Source organism: Emys orbicularis, chromosome 2 (genome assembly GCF_028017835.1).
Source record: "Emys orbicularis isolate rEmyOrb1 chromosome 2, rEmyOrb1.hap1, whole genome shotgun sequence".
NCBI lineage: Eukaryota > Metazoa > Chordata > Testudines > Emydidae > Emys > Emys orbicularis.
In genome coordinates, this window is record NC_088684.1 from 22,207,164 (window position 1) to 22,230,182 (window position 23,019).

At 43.0% G+C, this 23,019-nt stretch overlaps 1 protein-coding gene across 1 annotated transcript in view; it reads right to left on the bottom strand.

The window, feature by feature from the left end:
- Positions 1–23,019, bottom strand: part of FER1L6 (fer-1 like family member 6) — a 178,617-nt gene that overhangs the window by 54,636 nt on the left and 100,962 nt on the right. The window contains exons 12-22 of the mRNA XM_065397689.1: positions 22,630–22,738; positions 19,885–20,071; positions 17,457–17,577; positions 15,877–15,977; positions 15,127–15,217; positions 13,460–13,579; positions 11,585–11,737; positions 5,207–5,393; positions 4,386–4,510; positions 1,475–1,609; positions 682–831 (exon numbers count right to left, since the gene is read on the bottom strand). Of these exons, the coding sequence (XP_065253761.1) occupies positions 682–831; positions 1,475–1,609; positions 4,386–4,510; positions 5,207–5,393; positions 11,585–11,737; positions 13,460–13,579; positions 15,127–15,217; positions 15,877–15,977; positions 17,457–17,577; positions 19,885–20,071; positions 22,630–22,738 (1,479 nt within the window). The remainder of the gene's footprint in view (positions 1–681; positions 832–1,474; positions 1,610–4,385; positions 4,511–5,206; positions 5,394–11,584; positions 11,738–13,459; positions 13,580–15,126; positions 15,218–15,876; positions 15,978–17,456; positions 17,578–19,884; positions 20,072–22,629; positions 22,739–23,019) is intronic.

Consider the following 23,019-nt stretch of genomic DNA (forward strand, 5'->3'; position numbering starts at 1 on the left):
GCAGTCAATAGACTTAGAGCAGGGTAAAACCAGTGGAAACGCGAGGCAAGTCAGGCTAGAGGATTCAGAGGGCCAGCAGTGTGGGGTCTCATGCGGCGCGGATAAAGCACACGACCAATGTGTTTGTAAGCTGACTCAAGCTGACTCCAACTCTGTTTATTACAAGCTTTCTTTTATAGTCTTTCTTAACATTACATAACACAATTAGGCTATAATTACACATCTACCGATTGGACAAGAAGGAGAATCATGTGTTTATCACATGTATAGCCCCACACCGATTGGTTCAATTGTTCCTTACTTAAGGCCTCATCTTATATAACCACCAGGGGGCCTTACATAAGGCCATGATTTATTGCCAGGCAAGTGTCCCATCGTGACCCTTACCCTCTCATGGAACTTTACATCCCCACACAGCAGCAGCGGAAGTAGGGACAGTGTTTATTGCTCCAACTGCAGGATGAGCAGGAATGACAACTGCATCATGTTCTAGGCATATGAGACGTAAAGGAGAGTCTGCTCTCCAAGTCTGCTCTTTCCTGGGTGCAACTCCCACTGAATTGAACAAGGGATGCACCTGTATAAGTGAGGGCAAGACTGGGACCATGGTGTCTCTTTGTACCCTAAATGCTTTTACGAGCCCCAAAGGTAAATGTTAATAGTCAAATGATTCTAGCTCACCTGCAGCAGCTCGAATGCAGCAAGAAGGTCTCCTCCAGACAGATTTCCACAGTGCACTGGGTGATAAGACAGTTTAGGTGGCTCGTATTTCTGATCGGCGAGTCTCACCACAGGGGCAGCTACTGTTGAGCCAATATAGTCTGATTTACCCTAGATAAATAAGGATACATACCTTCAGGTTATTTTGTAAGTAGTCTAAACATAGCAGCAGCCTTAGGGATGGCTCCTCCCGCCCTCTAGTCAAATGTGGGAAATGGGCTTGTAATATATATGACAAAACTACCCCGTGAGGTGCACAGCAAGATACAATGGATAGCAACTACTGAAATGAAGGAGGGTGAATTTCTTTAAACTCGCCTGAAGTTTACCAATGCCTTGGTTTCACATTTCAGCAATTCTGAAGGCAGTATCCTAATAAGCAGTGAGATGGTGCTAGATTTCTATGGGCTGGAGGTAAATTTGGGTCTCTGGATATATATAAATACAATAATTACAACTGTGTACAAGTAAAAGGGTGTTTCTACTGCAAACCCCTTTTTGGATCTGAGAGTCAAGCTGGAACGACAAGACCACGAGGTTACAAAGACATAACTGAGGACTGGAGATAAATCTGGTTCTCAAACTACGTCCCATTACAATATTAATCTCCATTTTAAAGGGCCAGAAACTGATTTACACGGCCAGAGAAGCTACTTTTAAATGTCTGTTAAATGACATAGCTTTGATTTTTACATAGATAATACATTATACTGCAACAATTCAGATTTTTTAATAAGAGGCGTTTCATCTTTACCACTGCATCGTCATCATACAGCTCTATGACAATCACTGGTGGGAATTCAGCAATTTCCTTCCCTTCACCATGGAGCACAATGTTATTGAACAGCAGCATCTGATTCCATGTAGGGGATAACGTCTGAGAAATGATCTAGTGAAAAACAAACAGCATTTTTAGAAGGCTGTTAAAAGACTAATTGGTGTGCGCCAGCAGAAAGTGGCTGCACCATGATGAAATCTTTTCAAGTGGCCTAAACTAAACTATTAAGAGAGGGTGAAATACAGAATCAGAACAAGACCTATTTTAAATGTCACTCACCTCTGCAGAAGTCCTGCATCAGAACCCATGCACCATGCAAGCCTCATTTAGTGCCCAGTCCAGCAAAGCACATAAAACGCATGTTTGACTATAGTCCCATTGACTTCAATGAGGTTACTCATGTACCTAAAGTTATGGATGTGCTTAAATAGTTTGTTAGACTGGGGCCTTAAAACCCTAACATGGGCCTTCATAAGTGCATTGAAAGTCTTTCCCACGCAGATGAATACCACCCATGTGCATTCTGAGCTGTAAAAGCTCCCCACTCTTTCCCTCCTTGCCTTTCCAGCTCTTCCTGCACAAACAACCAGATATACGACTTTATATCTTGCAGTCCTTGTGCATGCAAAACTCATACTGCAGTCTGTGGGAAGGCTGCCTGTTTGGAGACTGCAGGATCAGGCCCTGTATAGTTAAAGAAGGACTTTGCGCAAAATGTATTCCACTTTTTCATTCTGTGGGGTAAACATTTTCCAAGTCATTTTTCTTCAAATACAGATGCCAATAATAACTTACAATGTTCTTACTGAATAAGGTAATGTATTGATTAATTCATAACAAATCCATATTTTTTTTAATTTTTCCTTTCAATTTGCTGCTGCACTTCAGACATGCTGGGCTGCTCAAGGCACTTCCTCAAAGACAACAGTTTAGTTGCTTTGGCAGGAAAAGTATCTATCAATGTTAAATTTTAAAGAAAAAAATAGCCACTGCAAAATCTGACTCTCATCATCTGCTGTTGTTCTGTTAAATGGAAATGTCTTCTTTCACTGTGGTTTATTGGAGCTTGGCGGACACCATTCTAAAAACAATTCAAATGATTGCCTGCAGTATTTTATTCAGACAATATGTTACTTCACACTTTTGTGTGTACAAAATGCTGTCATACGGGGTCTGAGTTTACTCTCAGGTATGCTACTTATACCAGGATCAACTCCCTTGACATCCAGAGAGCTACAATGGGGGTAAACCAAGATTAACTCAATTGATCATAACCATGAGGGTAAAACAGGCATAAGTGAGAGCAGAATCAGGCCCTATGACTCTAGAGAGCCACCTGGATAGAGAAACCTTTTCCTTCCCCTATCCCCCAAAATCTGCTGCTATAGAAACTTCCTTCAGAGAGCCAGAAGGGGTTAAACACTGTGAAAAGTAACTATAAAAATAGTTTGATTTGGGTTCCACATTTATTGATTCTCGATGATTTCTGTGTCAAATGTGCTCTGTTTACAAGTGAAATAGTGGGCTACTGAACTTCAACCCTTGCAAACTTACGGTGGGCTCTGAGAGTCAAGCTGGTTGAGTGAAAGTGAAATCCAACTCTCCCACCCAAGCCCAGGCCAGGTTGCAGGGTTGCCATGCAGAACCCTCCCACCTTCCCCCTGGGTAATAAATCAGCTGTCCCTTGTACTGGTTGCACAACGTACTGGAACCACAGGATCTGGGTAGAAGCCCCTCTCTTGTCCCCAGGGAACTCCTGGCTCATTCCAAAATGCCTTTCATGCCAATCTCTGTGGGGCTGGGCTGGCGACCATTTCTCCAGTTCAAAGGCATCCCTAACGAGGCCTCTCAATGAGCAACTATTTTTCAGGACTTAAGTAGTGCAGAGAGCCTCTGTACCAGGTGTGCATTTTACCTGGTAATGCCTCTCTGAAACCATCCTTGTGCTCTACGAAACTCCATTCCAAAGGGCCAAACTGACTCATATGGCCACAGCAGCGCTTTGGGATTTTTTTAAAAGTGACCCAGCCTTGATCTTTACACACACAAAAATAGTGGAGGGGATGCAGGATGCAGTATCTGTCCCCCTGCCGGTGGAAATGGCCTAATCTTAAAGTCTAAAGAGGGGTAATTTCAGAGAGATACAACCCAGCCAGCACTTGCTGTTTCGGTCCAATAATCTCAGAGAATCTAACATCCAAAGAGTCAAAACAGATTGGCACTAGTCTAACTGGAGTCTAAAACAGCCTGCAGACCAATTACACTTAGAGAGCAGATACAAGGCTGCATCTGGTGACTCACTCTACGTATGCTATGCCATCAAAGCAGCTGGGTCCCTGATGGTATATTTGTTAATTTAATCACACCAAGAGCTAGAATGGCAGTGGTGTTTCTCTTTAATGACAGGCACATGTCCTCAAAATAGACAGCCATGCTAGGACTTCTGTTTTCAACCACACTTGGTATTCACATGGCTGGATATTATTGCTATGATATAATATACACTATGACTGGCACTAAGAGATACCGCAAATAAGTAACCACTCGTCTTAATAATACACTAGTCCTTTACATTTCTGGAGCCCCTTCCGTCTAAGGATCTCAAAGTGCTTTACAAACTAATGAATTAAGCCTCACAACACCTCAGTATGGTAGTTAAGTAGTTTTTCATTAAGCATTAGCCTCATTTTACAGAAAGGGAAACTGAAACATCTAATATTGGCCACTGAGAGTGACAGAAGACTGCACTAGATGGACCACTGATCTGATCTGGTAAGGTAACTCCTGATTGCCTTTGAAGAATCAATATTTTTTCCCATTTTCACCACTTTAATGAGACATCTCAGTTCCTTATTTACCCAAAGAGAAGGAAGACTTTGCAACTTACCTTGGTGGTCTGGCAGTGTGAAACAAACGTTACTTTGGCAAAGGGATCAGAAAGTCCAGAGCTGTCAGCTGCGATGAGCCCCCTGGCCTGATACATGTGGGCTCTTAACTGGAAGAGGTGCTGAGCTGGGTCAGGACAATGGATACAATGTTATCAGTTTTGGGGAAATGATGCCATGAATACATGGGAAGAGGACCACCCACAAATTCCCAAACCTTGAGCCTCACAGCACTCCAATGAGATAGGAAAGTGCGATCACCATTTTAAAGATGGAGTATCTGAGGGACAGAGAGATTAAATTCACACAAACTCAGTGTCAGAGCCAGGGTTATAACCCAGCTCTGCTAATTTCCAGTCTTTTCTCTCATCACTTGACCATACTGTCTCCCTATGTATATTTATCATCTAGTATGAATTCGAGCACGTATGCTTTTATCAAAAGATCTAGTGGAAGACTCCTCATTTGGGACATTTAAAACTAGGGAGCACAAACAGTGCAACATGTGCTAAGGGCAACAATCTTGCACTGAGAGGGATATGGAGGGAAGGGCATAATGTAGTGGGTCTTTTCCATCTCTAATGTCTATGATTCCATGAGCATCAATGGAAGTTCTAAGCATTCAGCAGCTGCCAAGGTGGTGCCACAGTCAGTGTCTTTGATCAAACGATGTGCTAAAATGGTAATTTAAGCATTTTGGGGGGGAAATGCAATTACATCAAGTAGATGTTTTGTTGCCCTCCTAATTTAGAGCACCATATGTTTAACGTTCCACACTACCGCTAAGTATCCTTGCTACTGTACTGCAGAAGTATTGTCTTACTTTTGTACACCAGACTGGCAGGTGAAGGAGCAGCATGATGCCCTGTACCAGCTGTGGAGGGCACTTCAGTCTCATGTCCTATAGGTAAGTTCTCCATAATGGTATGGGCATACTTGACGGAACCAAGCCACAGATAGGTGTCTACTTTTGCATGTACATTCCAACCCGGCAGGCGTTTTCCTGGTAACTGAAGAAACAAATGTCACCAACAAATACAAAGTCAGAGAGATCACTGAATGTTATTTATAGCTTGGGCAAGCTGCACTGCTGAACAGAGGAGCATCCACTCAGTCAATATGCTGATAAATGATATGCCTATTTAATCACAGAATCATAGAAATGTAGGACTGGAAGGGACCTTGATAGGCACTGAGGCAAGACTAAGTATTATCTAGACCATCTGTGGTGGGGCATCGGCCCCACACTGGCAGAAGAGGGGTTAAAGCAATCTGGGGAGACTGCGTAGGAGGCAGCCAATTAGGAAAGGGCTTGTAGAGACAGCCAATCGGGAGAAGGTTTAGAAAGACAGCCAATCAGGGCCAGGTTGGGCTGCTGAACAGAGCAGCTTCAGTCACTCCCTGGAGTTTGAGGAGTGAGGACTGGCTGCCCTGAAAGAGGGAGAAGAGACAGCACCATGGTCTGAGCAGTGCTGGGCGGGGTCAGGGGAGCATGAGCGAGCGAGCTCCTGGCTGACCACTGCCAAACTGAGCCCATGATACAAGGGCGTAGAAGGTGCTAGGGCCATGGGGAAGTGGCCCAAGGAAACAGATGGCGGGGGTTGGAGGTGATGCAGTGTGTGATTGCCAGTCCCCACCCCCTTTGGCCCCAGTTGCCACTGATGCAGGTGGCTAGACCTTGGACTGCAGCCTACCACTGAGGCAAGTGACTGGACAGAGGACTGCTGGCCTCCCGGAAGGCGGGGAGAGAACTGAGTCGGGCATAGCCGAAGGGCTGTGTCCAGAGGAGGACAGTGCGATCCTGAGAGCGACACGGGTCCTGATAGCAGAAGTGATGACGGTAAGACGCCACTAGATGAAGGCGCACTGGCGAACCAGAGCTAATTCCCAGGACGGCCAGCAGGAGGTGTTGCAGTGGTGAGTCAAACCCCATTACACCATCCCTGACAGGTATTTGCTTAACTTGTCCTTAAAACCTCCAATGATAGAGATTCCAGAACCTCCCTAGGTAATTTGTTCCAGTACTTAAGTATCTGTACCATTATGAAGTTTTTCCTAATGTCTAACCTAAATCTCCCTTACTGCAATTTAAGCCCATTATTTCTTGTCCTTTCCTCAGTGGATAAGGAGAACAATATATGACCCTCCTCTTTATAACAACCTTTTATGAACTTGAAGACTGTTATCATGTCCCCCCACAGTCTTCTTTTTTCCAGACTTAGCAAACCCCAATTGTTTCAATCTTCCCTCATAGGTCATGTTTTCTAGACTTTTAATCATTTTTGCTGCTCTTCTCTGGACTTTCTCCAATTTGTCCACATCTTTCCCAAAGTGTGGTGCCCATAACTGGACACAACACTCCATCTGAGGATTTATCAGTGCTTAGTAGAGTGGAAGAATTACATCTCCTGTCTTGCTTACAACACTTCTACCAATAAATCCCAGAACGATGTTTGTTTTTTTCAACAGAATTACATTGTTGACTCATATTTAGTTTGTGATGCACTATAATCCCCAGATACTTTTCTGCAGTACTTCTTCCTAGCCAGTCATTTCCCATTCTATATTTGTGTAATTGATTATTCCTTCCTAAGTTTAATACTTTTGCATTTGTCCTTATTGAATTTCATCCTGTTTATTTCCGACCATTTCTCCAATTTGTCAAGATCATTTTGAATTTTAATCGTGTCTTCTAAAGTACTTGCAATCCCTCTCATCTTGGTATTGTCACAAACTTTATAAATGTACTCTCTGTCATTATCCAAATCATTTATGAAGATATTGAACATAACCAGACTCCAGACAGATCTCTGGAGAACCCCACTCGATATGGCCTTCCAGCGGACTGTGAACCATTGATGACTACTCTCTGAGTATGTTTTCCAACCAGTGCACCCACTTTATAGTAGGTTCATCTAGGCTCTATTTCCCTAGTTTGTTTATGAGAAGGTCATGTGAGACAGTATCGAAAGCCTTAATAAAGTCAAGATATATCACATCTACTGCTTCCCCACATTTAAAAAAGCTTGTTACCTTGTCAAAGAAGGATATTATGTTGGTTTGACATGATCTGTTCTTGAGAAATCCATGTTGACTGTTACTTATCACCTTATTATCTTCTAGGTGCTTACAAATTGATTGTTTGATTATTTGCTCCTTTATATTTCTGGGTACTGAAGTTAAGCTGCCTGGTCTATAATTCCCTGGGCTGTCCTTATGCCCCTTTTCATAGATAGGTATTATATTTGTCCTTTTTTCAGTTCTCTGGGATCTGTCCCGTCGTCCATGATTTCTCAAAGATAATAGCTGATGACTCAGAGATCTCTTCAGCCAGTTCCTTAAGTATTCTAGAATGTATTTTGTCAGGCCCTGCAGACCTGAAGTCATAATGGGGATGATGGCCATGCGACCTAATTGGTACAATGTATTTCAAGATTCTAAACAAGGAGTAGATAGCAAACCTAATTGTAAAAGTTTGTTTTCAGTGGAATAGCGCACAAGCCTTTTCATGATAAGTAATAGTTGTAAATTTGCCTCTGGTGTTTGCTATGTTAAATTTCCCAGTCTATGGCGCACTGTCCACCCCATGCTGCTTTCCTACTGTATTATGGCTGCTCCTAAATAAGTCAATATTACTTCGTAGGGCAAGTCAGAAAACTTTTGACAAAACTTTTTCCAACATAAAATGTTACATTTTTTGACAATACTTTCTACAATATTTTTCTCTTTTTCTATCAAGCTCTGTTTAATTCAGCTTTTTTACACTCCTTATTCCTAAATAAAATAAAAATAAATAAATTAATGGAGATATCCTATCTCCTAGAACTGGAAGGGACCTCGATAGGTCATTGAGTCCAGCCCCCTGCCTTCACTAGCAGGACGAAGTACTGATTTTGCCCCGGATCCCTAAGTGGCCCCCTCAAGGATTGATCTCATAACCTTGGGTTTAGCAGGCCAATGTTCAAACCACTGAGCTATCAATTCATGACATAAAAGTGACTAGACAGTCACTACATTGCAATGTTTTCCTGACAGACCCTAACAATTGATGATTATTTAACTGGTGCCTTTTTGTTTCACCTAGTGTAATAGTGTGTCAGGTATGCAACAACTGTTGTATTTTAAACAGAGGGGAAACATCCCACCTTCTGGGTTATCCATAGTGTGTCCTACTTATAACTTTCTTTCAAGTGAAAACAGAACTACTTGTATTGTGCCTCTGAGGTTTAATCTGATCTGATAAATAGAATTGCTGCACCAGAGTATCTTAATGACAGTTTCATTTTGTGTTTGAAATGACTACTTCTAAAATGAGTTTTACTTAATTCAAATAAAATAGAACATTTTGCTAGACCTGGAGGAGATTTCTTATAAGCAAGTTCTAAAAAATTCAAGAAGCCTCTTTAAAAAGAATTGTAAGTAGAAATGCACTGAAATGTTATTGCATGCAGTAAGTAGTATCCACAATAAATTACTCTTGATGATTAGCAGAAGGCTGGATACCTCTATCTGCTGACTGGTTTTATTTGCGTGGTTCCAACAACCACCTTAGGTGATGAGTTTCTATAAATTTAATAAGCAATGTTACCATTGCTCATTATTCCAGAGTGTCCAGGCTTTTCCTTCAAGCTGTTGCCAATGGACAGTGACTGCATTCCATTGTTGCATACTATTACTGTGCATGTTACCTCTGTATAACACTGCTAAAACTGTCTTGTCAGACAAATATATTATTAGATGGCACATTTCACAGCTTGAGCAATTTCACAAGCCTTCCCTCCGCTCAATAAGGCTGCGAATCATTCACGGACATCACATGACTTTCCGTGACCTCTGTGAATTTTGCAGCGCTGGTGCAGCTGACCCCAGGACCACCCCAGAATCTGGGAAGCCCCGGGGCCAGCCGCACCGGCCGCTGCTCTGGCAGCCCCAGGCAGCTGGTCCCCAGCACTGCCCTGGAGCAGTGGTCCGAGACCAGAAGTGGAGGCGGCGGGGCCCCAGGCTGCCCCCCACCCGCACCAGCAACAGCAGTGGCAGAGCCACAGGCTGCCCCCCACCCAGACAGGTGGCGGGGCCACCCCCCAAACAGCAGCAGTGAGGCCCCAGGCCGCCCCCGCCTCCAGCAATAGGGGGACACGGGCCACCCCCTGCTGAAGCAGGGCCCCGGGCTGCCCCACCCAGCAGATGCATCGCCCAGTGCTGCCCCCACCTCCAGCAGCAGTCTTCAGGAGCGCCCCCCTCCCAGCAGGTAAAATTTAGTCACAGGTATTTTTAGTAAACGTCATGGACAGGTCACAGGGGCATGACTTTTTTTTTATTGCCCGTGACCTGTCCATGATGTTTACTAAAAATACCCGTGACTAAAATGTAGCCTTAATAATGAGCATTCTCTGGCAGGACAGAGGGACCAATATTAAGGTCCTTGAAAGGGCAAACACAACAGAGCATTGAGGAAATGCTATTGAGAACACAACTTAGGTGGACTGGACATATCATCAGAATGGAAGATTTGTCTCCCCAAACAGATCTTGTCTGGGGAGCAAAAGAAGGAAGTAACCCTGGGGGGAGGGGCAGAGGAACCGCTCCCCCCCAGCTCACCTCCGCTCCACTGCCGCCTGCTCCCCCGAGCGCTCTGCTTCTCCCCCTTCCCTCCCAGGCTTGCCGCACGAATCAGCTGTTTTGCGGCAAACCTGGGAGGGAGGGGGGAGAAGCGGAGCAGTGGCGGCACGCTCAGGAGAGCAGGCGGAGCAGAGGGGAGCTGCGGCGGTGGGGGGCGCGGGGAGGGCCGCAGGAAGTAACCCGGGGGGGGGGCAGAGGAACCGCTCCCCCACCCCAGCTCACCTTCGCTCCACTGCCACCTGCTCCCCCGAGCTTGCCTGGGACGGGAGGGAGGGGTAGGAGGGGAAATGCGGCGCGCCCAGGGGAGGAGGCGGGGCTGGGGATTTGGGGAAGGGGTTGGAATGAGGCAGGGAAGGGGCGGAGTTGGGGCGGGGCCCGGGGGGCGCGGGACATTTTTTTTGCTTGGGGCGGCAAAAAACTTGGAGCTGGCCCTGAATCCATCTCAAAGAACTTGAGCAAATGACTCAGGACAGGACACACTGGCAGTCTCTTGACAAGATCAGCATGTAACAGGTTTGAGCAGGATTGATGAAATCGTCTCCAGACTGCACGTGAAAAGCACCACAGAGCTGCATCGTTAAACATCATAGATATGGACTTCCCATGCCCTTAGTGTAGCCAACTCTGTGCATCAGGGTTCAGACTTCAGAGTCATATGTGTAGCCATAGCTGAGAATTGCTACAATATCGTCATCATCAGCAATGGACTATCAACATGTATCTCACACGCACATTTTAAATTGGAGTTATAAACAGCAATGTTTATATTATGTCTGAATCTCTGCACTTCCTCATTGTCTGAGCGTGATGAATGTCAATCTGTTGGAGTTTTCCTTGGAGTTTTCAAATGCTGCTTAATAATGTATTTGTCAGAGAAGAAAGGTTTAGTGATGTTCTACCAATTTACATCTATTTGTGTGTGTGTATATATATATATATATATGCACAATTTGGATTTATGGTACACTTTGCAGAAGCAGGAAGCCAGGGGATTAATTACTTAGACACCAGGATGATGAGCATGGTATTAAAAGCAAAACAGACAGGTAGAGAATATAGATAAAATAGATAGAAAAGGGGGTCACTAACCTGAAAAGGTAGAGAAACACTGATCTATATAATCTAAGACACAATTTTTCTATAAGAGTAAAAATGTATCCATGACAACAATGCTAAGCCAATAGAATTTATTTGTGTGTGTATTTTGAGAATTTGACAGAGCATACTTAACCTTGAAGGGTGAGGCTGTGAGGTGAAGTTGGGGAGTGAGATTTCATTTGCTTTAGATTGCAATAAAGGTTTCAACACTTTTGCCCCCCGAATTGCCTTTTGTGACTCCTTAGGGGTCGTGACCCACTGGTTGAGAAATATGGATCTAAATCATACAGATAAACCCACAGATTCCTTGCAGCTCGGATTTCAGATGTCTGGTATCTCAAATGAAATCATCTCCTGCATAATTTCACTCTGCATATATTTAAGGTAGACATGTGTGGGCTGAGTGAAACATGGATAAAAATGGTGCCCATGGAGTTATCTGCTCAAAACATCTTTGTAAATGATCAAAATGTCTCAGACTTACTTTCAGGAAATGGGTTTTAATCTTCCCACAGGCTTTGCCTCTCTGTTCATTCACTGGGGAATAGAACACGTCTTTTGCTGGGATTCTTGCATATGCAACTCTTTTGTTGTTGCTGAGCATCCAGATGAACACATCAGGCACGGTATGCTGCGGCTATTAAAATGACATGGAACAGAACTTGTATGCTTTGAACACTAGAGCTACATTAACAAATGTTCTTTTTAAGACAAAACCAGCCTTTCCTGAGAAGAGACAGCCAAGCATCATAATCTAGAGAATCTATCAATTCACACCTAAAACGCCATATACCGGACTGTGATATACATATCTGCCCAAACCTCAGTTCCTGAGCACAGTCAGAGTTTGTTCCTTTCAAGGTTTTAAGCGTTTAAGGAGCTTAAACTCTGTTCAAACTATCAAAGAGAGGGTTAGTAGGTGACTTGATCATGGGCTATAAGGGCCTACACAGGGGGAAAGTATCACATACTAAAGGATCTTTAATGTAGCAGATAAAGGCATAACCAGCTGCAGTGGATGGAAGTTGAAGCTACAGAAATTCAAACTAGAAATAAGTTGCAAAGTTTGAACAGAGAATCTTACCGAGGTACATGGTGGATATACACCATCACTTGAGGTCTTTAAATCAGACTGGCTGTAATTCTAACAGAAATGTTTTAGCTCAACCAGAAGTTATGGGACTTGATGCAAAAATCACTGGGTGAAAAATATATGGCCCCTTGCTATGCAGGAAGTCAGACTGGACACTCATAATAGCTCCTTCTGATCTTAAAATCTATGGGCTTGATATTCATTTACCCTAAAGCCTTGGGGAAAATGAGAATCAGGACCCACCATTCTACTTTCCATGAGGTCATGATTGAATAAGCTCTCCCGGGCACATGGAATAGCAGCACAGACACTGTCTGGCTGAGACTACAACAGGGCTCATGCACTACCCTCTTTTGTGTGAGAGTGAGAGATTCGCCATGGATCATCCATGTAATCACAGATGCACTGGTCACAATCCCCCTCTTCCACAACCCCTCAAGCTAGTGCAAGTGAAGCCTGCACAGGCACACCTGTGTGGCAGGCAGAGGGTGTAGAAACCCTATGGGATACCCGGCCTATCTACTACTCCTCCATCCTGCACCTTTCATTTAGGTGCTTCTTTTGCCCTAGATTCATTGTTTACTTTCAGATGAAATCTCACCATGGAGGTCTAATATTCTTTATTTAGGCAAATGCATGTACAGTGTATCCAGTTTGCCCCTGGCCACAACCCCATTTCCCAGGACATTCCCATGCCAAGGGCTGTACGTGAGGCAGAGGCGCCAACTTTCTGATTATCCTGGGGGTGCTTGACCCTGTTCCGCCCTAGGCCATGCCCCCACTCCACCTCTTCCCTCAAGGCCCCCACCCACTTCTTCTTGCCCCCCGCTCCACCTCCGCCCTGCCTCTTCCCACCCTGTTCTGCCCCTCCCCCCCGAGCATGCGCTGCCCCTCCCCCCAGTGCCTCCTGCACAGTGGTGCAGAACAGCTGATCACCAGCAGGTGGGAGGCGCTAGGGGAGGCGGAGGAGCTGATTGCTGGGGCAGGAGGTATGGGGGGAGGAGAAGGAGCTGACTGGCAGGGCCGCCGGTGGGTGCTGAGCACCCACTTTTCCCCCCCTCCCCCCATGGATGCTCCAGCCCCAGAGCACCCACGGAGTCGGCGCCTATGAGGAGATATAGAGTAGTGGGGATCACCAGCTAGTCAGTCCAGTCAGGATCTAACCCAGAGTTTTACTGATTATACTGTATTATAAAGACTTGTGTCATCTTAGTTAAATCATTAGATACTGTGACTAGGTAAAGTCCTGTGTCAGTGGTGAATTACCTCATCAACCAAGAATCGAATTTTCTCTACAAAGTTCTGTGTTTCACGCATCAGTTCATCTACTGACATCTTTTTTTTCTGTTGCTGAACAATTCCATTGGCATCAGAGGACATTGCTTCCTGGAACAGGAGTAGACAACAGCTAAGTATTTCATATACACTTCCGAGTTCATGAAAAACGTATTTCAAACTATCCAATTGGGCATGCAAAGGGAAATAGCTACTCAGGTTCACTCTGGAAATTCCCCCCCCCCCCCCGCCCCAAATTTCAAAGCAGAGGACAAATTAACTTTCAGGAAATGATTCCAGCTATACAAAATGTGCATTTTCTCCACTCTGTGTGTGTTTATACAGTGAAGGTCCCCAGAAATTTGTGTTTACTACTCCTAGTACAATGGGGCCCTGATCCTGATGGAGGGCTTTGATCAATGCTGTATTACAAACAATGGCATAAAAATAATACATACATTTACTGTGCAACCACAAGGTATAGTAGAAAATGCAGGCCCATTAGGATATGTAAAGATCCCTCTGTATATTTACTGCATAATAATGATATTTTATGATGATACTAATATGATCCTGCTCCTGAAAGATGGTGTTAATTTCACTGAGAGTTGCTAGTATTTATCGACCGTCTGGATCAGTACCCCTATGTGTATATATTAAAAATGGATCCTCTCATACTGAGAAAAGATGGTCCACTGGGTAGGTTGGTAACTGAGGCCTCAGAAGACTTAGGTTCAGTGCCCTGCTCTGCCACTGGCTTTTTGTGCAACCTTGGGCAAGCCACTTAGTCTCTCTGTCTCAGCTTCTCAATGGATCTGTGCCTCAGTTCCCCATTTGTAATATGGGGGTAAGAGTATTTCCCTACCTCACAGGACTGTTGCAAAGAGACATACATAAAGATTGTGTGGCACTCAGATGCTATAGTAATGGGAACCATACAGAATAGCTAGAACACCGATGTATATACATATAATCTAGGGGGAGATAACAAATGTATGGATATTTAATTCTCTTTAGATATTCTGTGTCAGAACCTCACTTACAGTACTCATTTTTATGCTGCTCTGACTTAAAATGGATGCAGATGTGACAGAGCAGTGTAAATGAAAATCAAAATCAGACTAGCAGTACTAACTTTGAAAAACCAAACAAGAATATTTTAAAATATACACACATTGATCTATATCTATCTATAGCTATTTCTATATCGAGAGAGACATGTAAAAACAGCAAAAATATGATGGGCCTGATTCTTCTATAGCTCGGGCCCAGATCCAGCAAAGCAATCAGGCATGGGCTAAATCAGTGCCTTACAACTAGTGTAAATCAGGACTAACTCTACTGAACTGTCAGGAGTTACACTACTGTAAAATCAGGGTAGGTATGAAGGAAAACAAAGCTTTCTGCTGTAATTGCTTATTTCATGTTACATATTGAAAATAATATGTTCAAAATTACTTTAAAGTAGCTTAAAATGTTTTGCTTAATACAGTAGCCTTTAAAAAAAAAAAAAAGAAGATCTTGGATGTAATTTTCACATGCATTATGAAGCACTCTGGCACCGAAAACCAAATCCAAATTACTACACACACACTGCATATGCTTAAGATTAACTCATTATATATTGTGCCAATGCTTAAAGAGGGAGCCGTTCATACCAGTTCTTGCCTGCACATCATGAGTCTTTTTTTGTCCAAAGCAGTCTGGTTCATCCCTTGGGGCTTCTTTTCGGCATTAGCGATGAAGGCTCTGAGATCAGGGGATAGTAATACAGAAGTATTTGTTATGAGATTATCTTATTAAGATGGCTGATAATATAGACTGCAAGTAAATTATTATCTGACACAGTGCATGAAGCAGAAGATGGTGATGCTGGAATTGTAAGTCTAATATAAATGTTGAAGGCACCACCTATATTAGAGAGAGTTAAGAAGTACATACAATTTGTACTGTAATGTTCAGACATAAATTAATTCACTCTTGGGCTTTGCCTGTATTTTGGGTCCAATCCTGTCCATCTTACTCAGGGCACAATGGGAGTTCTGCTTGTGCAAGACGACCCTCTGTATTCATTTTAATTTTGCATGATTTTTATAATGTGTCTGTCTTGCACCTTATTGCTTCTCAATTATTCCCACATAAATGTTTTATTTTGAGAGTCCAGAAAGCCTAAGATCGAATCCAGTAATTGACAGATGGAAAACAAGTCCCGGAAATTAAATAAAATTATATTGCATAAAATAGGAGCCAGAGGTTGTAAAATTCTTTACTTTTACCGCAGAATACAAAGTACAGCAAATTAAGCTCATTTTATTTTTCATGCATCTTGCCAATTTATGGGTCCATAGCTTGGAAATTATTATCAATGTATAAAGTACACTTCATGGTCCTCTAGTAAATTGGGTTACCTGCATTGATTGATAAAGGCATATAGAATGTTGTTCATTTTCTCTTCTGACGCAATCTCTGAAACCTTGATCAAATCTTTTACTTCCTCTAACCCTTCTTCCTAAGAACAATATGTGAAAAAAACAGTTGTGTAAAGAAGAGCTGTCAGTGTAATATTTGTACTCCTGTTATTCAGAGTCTAGCCAGTAAGAGGAAGACAGGTGATCTTGCAACTTGAAAAGTCTGAGCTTTGACATACCGCTAAGCTTGGAGCATGCAAAGGAAGGACCACAAGTGTTTGACTCTGTTTGGGCCTTTCTACGCCTAAACTATTGATTTAGGGGCCATATTCTTTACCTAATTTGTAAATGTAAGTGAGTGGGGAGTATTCTCTAGTGGTTAGATTACAAGACTTGTGGTTTCCTGGATTCTATGCATAGCTCTGCCGTTAGCTAGATGATTGTCTTAGGCTAGTCATTTAGGTCATAATTGTTAAATTTGGGTGCCTAAAATAACATACTTACGTTCATATATAAGGCCCAATGCAATGCCCAGTGACATCAATGGGGATTGGATTGAGCCCTCAGGTGTTTAATTAAGTGGCTTGATTTTCAGAGATGACCTCTGTGACAGCTGTAGGTGCTTAGACACTCTGAAAAGCAGCATATACTGACTGCAATGAGCTATCCCATTCGGGAGACAGGCTGTGCCATTGCACAAGGGTTAAAGCAAAAGGCAAAGTAATCTGCTGTGTTTCTAAGACCTTCCACTCCCAATACAGCACAGCTCCCTACATGGGTTTCTTCTCTCCCGCTGTGCCTGCACAATCTGTGAGCTCCCTTGCTTCAGCTGCAGTGGAGAGAGCCATCTACTCCCTTCATTTACCTGCAAGTAGGGAGGAGGGAATCTGTCCTTCATTGACTCTCTGTGCGGGCCTGCTTATCAGATATGCTGGTGGAGCTCCCTGAATGAAGGACTGTGGGAAGGGTCCCGTTCCCTAATGTACTCTTATTGGAGATATGCCACCCCAGTCAATTAGCCAACCCAGAAGAAATCCTTTGCCCTCTACACACTCAGTGTGATCTGGAACATCATTCAGAATGGCTGTACTGCAGTATATATAGCAAAAGGATTGGGGGAGAGTCCGGGACTTATCCCCGGCAAGTGAGCAAGTTTAGGCTGCTGCATAATGCCAAGACTGGCTTTACGTAACTGCTTCCTCAGGGGGCCAGGGTGAAGCTGCCTATGGTAGCCCAGGAACGTGCTGGGGTCTCTACAGGCCGGGAGCTACATAGGCTTATTTGGACAGGATAGACAACAGAGTTGGTTGGAAAAGGAATTTTTTCCCATAGAAAATTTAGACAAAAACAACAAAATATAGCTTTTGTCAAAGTTTTCAGTGGAAACCGAACACTTGAAATGCTTTTGGTCTTTGACTGAAAATTTTCAGTATTCTGAGGGGGCAGAAATTGAAAATTTCTGAGGAAAACAAACACTTTCCACAGAGGTTTTTATTTAGTCAAAAACCCAATTTTCCATCAAAAAAGGTTTTGACAGATACTTTCCAACAAATTCTAACCATATGTAGCACCAGGCTTACCAACAGATCTGCCATTTTCTCTAGGACATTGGACAAGTACAGTCGGAAGGTCTGATCTCCCCAGTAGCTCTTTATATAGACACAGGGCTTCTTCTGATCATACGGCAAGTAGTGATAGTTCCTGTGAAAATTCATTAAATGCTGTGAGCAGTCTGGAATCAAATGTAAATAACAGGCCAAATCTTTGGGTTCCAGGATTATATGGGTGTACTTCACCCTGTTGTCAATGGACTGGCCACCCATTGATACACCATTTCATCTCTGAGTGTGAGTATAAGAGTAGTGTTTGTGTAAGTAGTAATTGCATACCTGTTTGCTTAACTAATCATTTTTCTTTTTAATAAAGTTGGGTTGTATCATTCAGAGTGTCACCTAGTGGTTCGCTACTAAATACATTTTCTGTAACTGACCTAGAGACCTGCACCTGAAAACTAAGCTGGGTTTTATTGCACCCTTATCTTTAACAACATCATATTAATTGGGAACGTTTCAACATAATAAGGTCACAAAAGGCCAACTGGCCCACACTATTGGGGAAAAGAAAAAATCCATCCATACACTCATCCCCCAGGGAATTTATATGACGGGAACTCATTGAATTACGATTCCCAGAGCTTCTTGACCCTTTCAAGGGTTGCTGGTATTGTGTTTTGTTTTTGTATTTGCAGAGAAGACGATTTGGCCCTATTGTGATAGAGAACACTGTACTCTTAGAAGAATGAGACTTGACATCCTATCATTAATTTCGCTATGAGGAGCTGAACAGAGTCATTTTTTCATGGTTAGTTTGTCCTTGTTATACATTGTTATATTAAATATGAAATATTCCTGGCAATTTACTGGTGCCTGTTTGCACGGGTGGGAGGAGTTGCATATAACTGGTTGGGAAAGCCATGTTCTATACTTTTGTTAATCTGCCAAATTGGATTTTTTGTTTCTGTTTTTACTGTTAATTTATGGGTGTTAGCACAATATTTATTTGACATATTGAATGTCCCACTGTAGTACTGATTAATATTAGGAATATCCTTTCAGTGACAGTGATTACAATTATCAGTGACATTCCTGCTGTCTGATGGCCCTAGCAGGTCAAGACACCATGAGAAGAGAGGAAAAAAAAAAGAAAAAAAAACAATGTATATCTACACAAATTAGAGGGAAATGGATCCTTAATGAGAGAAAGCTTTATAAATATCTGAGCAAGCTAAAAATGGAATTGCAGCTTTGAAGAGTGTTTCATTCTTTTACTGCAGCTATTTAAACCTGAATTCCTGTCAGGGGAAAAACTAAAAATCCTGCAGTCTGCTTTACAGGATAATAACCAGCAGGATCCCATTTGTAGCACTATTATGAGAGAAGAGGGGCAACTATATTCTTGACAGACAATGATTTTCATCTCTGTAGTGCCAAAAAAAAAAGAAAAGAAGAAAAAGTAAAAGAAAAGTCTTACAAAGTCTTTCGTTCTTCCTTAATTTCACTGACCATTATTTAATTTAATTGCATGATTTACTGTCAGGAAGGACCCAATCCAAACAGTTCTGAACTTTGTGCAGGTTCAGAAACCAAAACAGAGATCCAGATCCAAAATTCCCAGATGGTCCCTATGTCTATAACTCCTGCTGGCAGTGCCTTGAAGCCTACAGGAAGAGGTACTGTCAAGTTTTGGGCCTCCTGTATTATAGAACTTCCTCTGCTCGGCACTCAGTAATGTCAGGAATAGTTCTATCTACTACTGTGTTTTATTGATATCTTTGACATGAAATGAAATGTCAGTGTGAGAGAAAGAAAATCACCTCTGTACATTAACAAGTCCATCTGCAAACTTCTTTTTGTATTTTTTTGCTCTGTCAACTCTCCATCTTTTCTCCATGGTCTGTTCTTCTCTTCCCACCCCCATCTGTGCTATTATTTGTTATTTAAATCTTATTTTCTAGATCTTGAAATGTTTTGGAAATCTGATTATCTTCAAAATAAGGACCAGATTCTGATACCCTTGTTCACTTGAATAATACCTGCTCTTCATGTAATCTCACTGATTTCAGCGGAGCTACTTACAGAGTAAGGTACTAATCACTGTCATTAAGGGTATTGGACTCTGGCCCTAAATTTGTACTGAACTGAGTTGAAAAAGCTACTCTCCCTTCTCTGACTCTACCATGTGGCACTGTAATATAGTCTTGTTAAAGGCACCAAAAGTTCTAAGGCCAACCCACATTTGATCCAAGATCCTCAGCTGGTGTAACCCAGCACAGATCCATTGACTTGAATAGGGCTTTCCTGATTTACACTGGCCAATTATGTTTTAGCACGTTCTACAATAGGTTGTTCAGTGCTGTTAGCGATTGTTAAATCAAAAACCTACATCCTAGTGCTACAGGGCAAAAGCCAGAAAGCTACACATTAAGGTCATGAAGTTCAAACGTTCTACCGATTTCCTTCTGTGAGGAGTGGCTTCTCAGGGTGGGTGGTGGATATCATTGGTACTGCAACATCATGTGATGCTTCACCCTCCCCTTCATGCAGTAATGGGGCACTTTCTTCCTCTTCTCCCTCATGTCCCTTCTTTTTACTACCAGCTTCTGGTGACACTCCATCAATAACATTTCCAAAGTTACCTAGAGATACAAAACAAGGTTATAAGGGCAGGGAATGGAATCAGGCTACATAGGAGATAGGGTGATAAACCTGAGTGAACTGTAGTTCTTTGCTTTATTGTTAATGCATCCCAAAATGGTATTAGCCTGTTTTAAAAAAGTGATATAGGAACATAGATATTTTTAATTGTTCCAGTCCTTTAGGGCAGATCCCATTTCCTTATTTCCTACTCTTGTGCAGGAGCTGCTCCTAGTTGTCTAGGTATCTCTAACTCCTGCTCCTTTTTTCTAGCTGTCTTTACAGCTTTACAGGGGCTTTTCTTTGCAGTGAAGAGCCTGGACACCTGTAGAAGGAGCTGGAAGCACCAAGTGACCTGCCAGGTCTCCACTGATCAGCTCTCTGGATAATCTGTTTCCAGTAATCCCTAGGCTACAGTTTGAGACCCACTGGTTTAACCACTGTATGATGGTATAGAAGTCCATCTACAGCAGGAGCTGGATTGTCCTTGTGCAACGGTTTTACACTGGGGAGCTTTACAATAGTGTGAAGCCTTATGTGCTCACAACAGACATCCGTGTTGTCCAAGAGACTGTTAAATGGAAACATTAGGCTCTGGCAAATTCAGGGATCGGAGGGAACATGTCCTCATAAAGAGTGCAGAGACTGGTGAATGTCTGGGATCCAGCCGGTATGGATTTAGTTAAAAGCTCAGCAGAGTTTGAGATATTTTTACAGATTTCATTACAAAGTTAGAGCCAGAGAATTCTTTTGTAGAATTTCTGGAGTGAAGCACAAAGCGGACAATCCCTGTGTACAAAAAAACCAAAGTGATTCCAACTGAACCCTTCTGCCCCCACCTCTTACTTAGCAGACTATTCTGACAATGCTCTGTTGTCTATTGGTTATGGCAGCAAGGGTTAGCCACGTTATCTGTCCAGGCTCCACCCCAGCAAGATTAATAAGGCTAAGGTGGTTACTTCCTTTAAATGGTAATACAGGACTGCTATAGCAGGTATAGCAATGTGCTGCCTTCGTATGGGTGATGCTGCCCTCTAGTAGCTGGCCCACAGAGAGAATATGGAGCCGACATTAGCTAATAGAATTAAAAAAGGTGCCTGAATTTTTGGAGTGGATAGTACAGAGTTGTAGCCCCAGCTCCCAGTGTGTGTGTGAAATTTCAATGGTGATTGTATCTGCTGTTTGCAACACATGGATCCTAATTACAAAAGCTGTTTTCAGATGTGTTAAAGCCTGTTTTCATTCAAGCTAATTTAGCATTGTATGGGTTCAGAGGGGGCCTTACTAACAGCAGTGCTGTGGGGAACACGTTGCACTCATGATTCACAAATTTCATCTGACAATACTGTCATGCCTATAGAAATGTACCAGAGAGGGCAGTTGTCAGTTGGCATGAGGAGGGTATGTATCAAACTGGCTATTACAGTTTTGATTAGAGATGGACTTGAGGCTGAAATTGGGGTCTGAATCTCAGACGCTACAATGTTCTGACCTAGATTTTGGTTCAGCCCAACAGCTATTAGCCACATTTGGATCCCAATTCCAAACACGCAAAAAGCTGGAGGGTGCCAGAACCAGTTTTCTGATCCAGACTCCCTGCCAGTTTTAATTCCTAATGTGAACTGGTCTTTGGCCTTTATTGCACAAGTACACAACGAGCTTGCTGTTAATTTTGGCTTATTTTCCCACTGAATATCAGCATAAGTCAATATTACACATTGCTTTGTTTGCCTGCGAGGTCACTCCCTGCACTCACATTCTTCAGAAGGAACACATATCCAGACACGTGAGCGAACATCAGGAAAATACGGGACTGTCACTGTGCACAGAGACCTCATTAGGTAGGTAAACCAAGAAAGGATGGGCAAAGTCCTTCAGGTGAAATCAGGTTCGATCCAGGCTTTCACCTGGAACTGATCTTTCTGAGGTTTGGAAATGTTCAGCTAACATTTATAAAAAGATCTTTCATTTTCTCTTTACGCTGCACTTGGGGCAAATCCTGGCCCCGCCACCACAGCTGCAGAGGACCCCGTGTGCAGCAGAACCAGTAGAGGGCAGGATTTAGCCAGGCTTCTTAGAGGAGGTGCACCTGTGTGTGTGGTGTGGGACTCAGCTCTACACTGACCTCCTCTATACCAGCATGCAGGAAGGGCCAGGGTGTCGGTAGGATTGGGCCAGATCCCCTGCAGAGAGGATCCATTAGAGCCATGGGAGCTGCAGTAGCTGCTGCACAGTGATCTGCAGCCTGGGGCGAATAGTCCTTGTGATTCATCCCTCTCACAGAGATACCCAGGACACAGTCTACTATGCTAGATGGCACTAGATGAGAAGATTTGGACCTATGGAATCCAACTGTGACTGAAAGCAACAAAGGCTCGGTGCTTCCAGATTGAGTGAAAGAAGGAAACACCAGAAAAATTGTGACACCCAGTCCCATGACGTTCAGAGATGAATTGAAATTTACAGGTATTTCTCTGCAGTCAGCCCCTTCAATAACATAGTCACCTTGATGCACTGAGACTTAACTCCTGCATTGGAGAAGCGTTTTACACATCCTTACCAACAGAAACCTCAAAGCTTATTGGTTTATCTCCAACCTTCCTGTCAATCATCGTGGCTTCAAAAAATGCCCCAAAGAGCAGGAATTCCTCAGAGTCCTCTTTGTGGATCTGTGGGGGGGAAATGACATTGGTTTTATCTTTTACTATTTTCTTAGTACACAGAAGCAGTGCTTAATTTGTGCCAGGGCTTGCCAGGGCTGAGCCCCAGCGCCTCTGGGCTTGTCACATTAGTTATGAAAATAAAAAATTTGCTTGAGCCTCGGCATCTAATTGCTTGATCCCCAGCACCTCTTTCATTACAAATTAAGCACTGCATAGACGTCTCTATGAATGGTTTCAGCACATTCACTTACTGTCATACAATCATTCAAATTATCTGTCTATTTTTG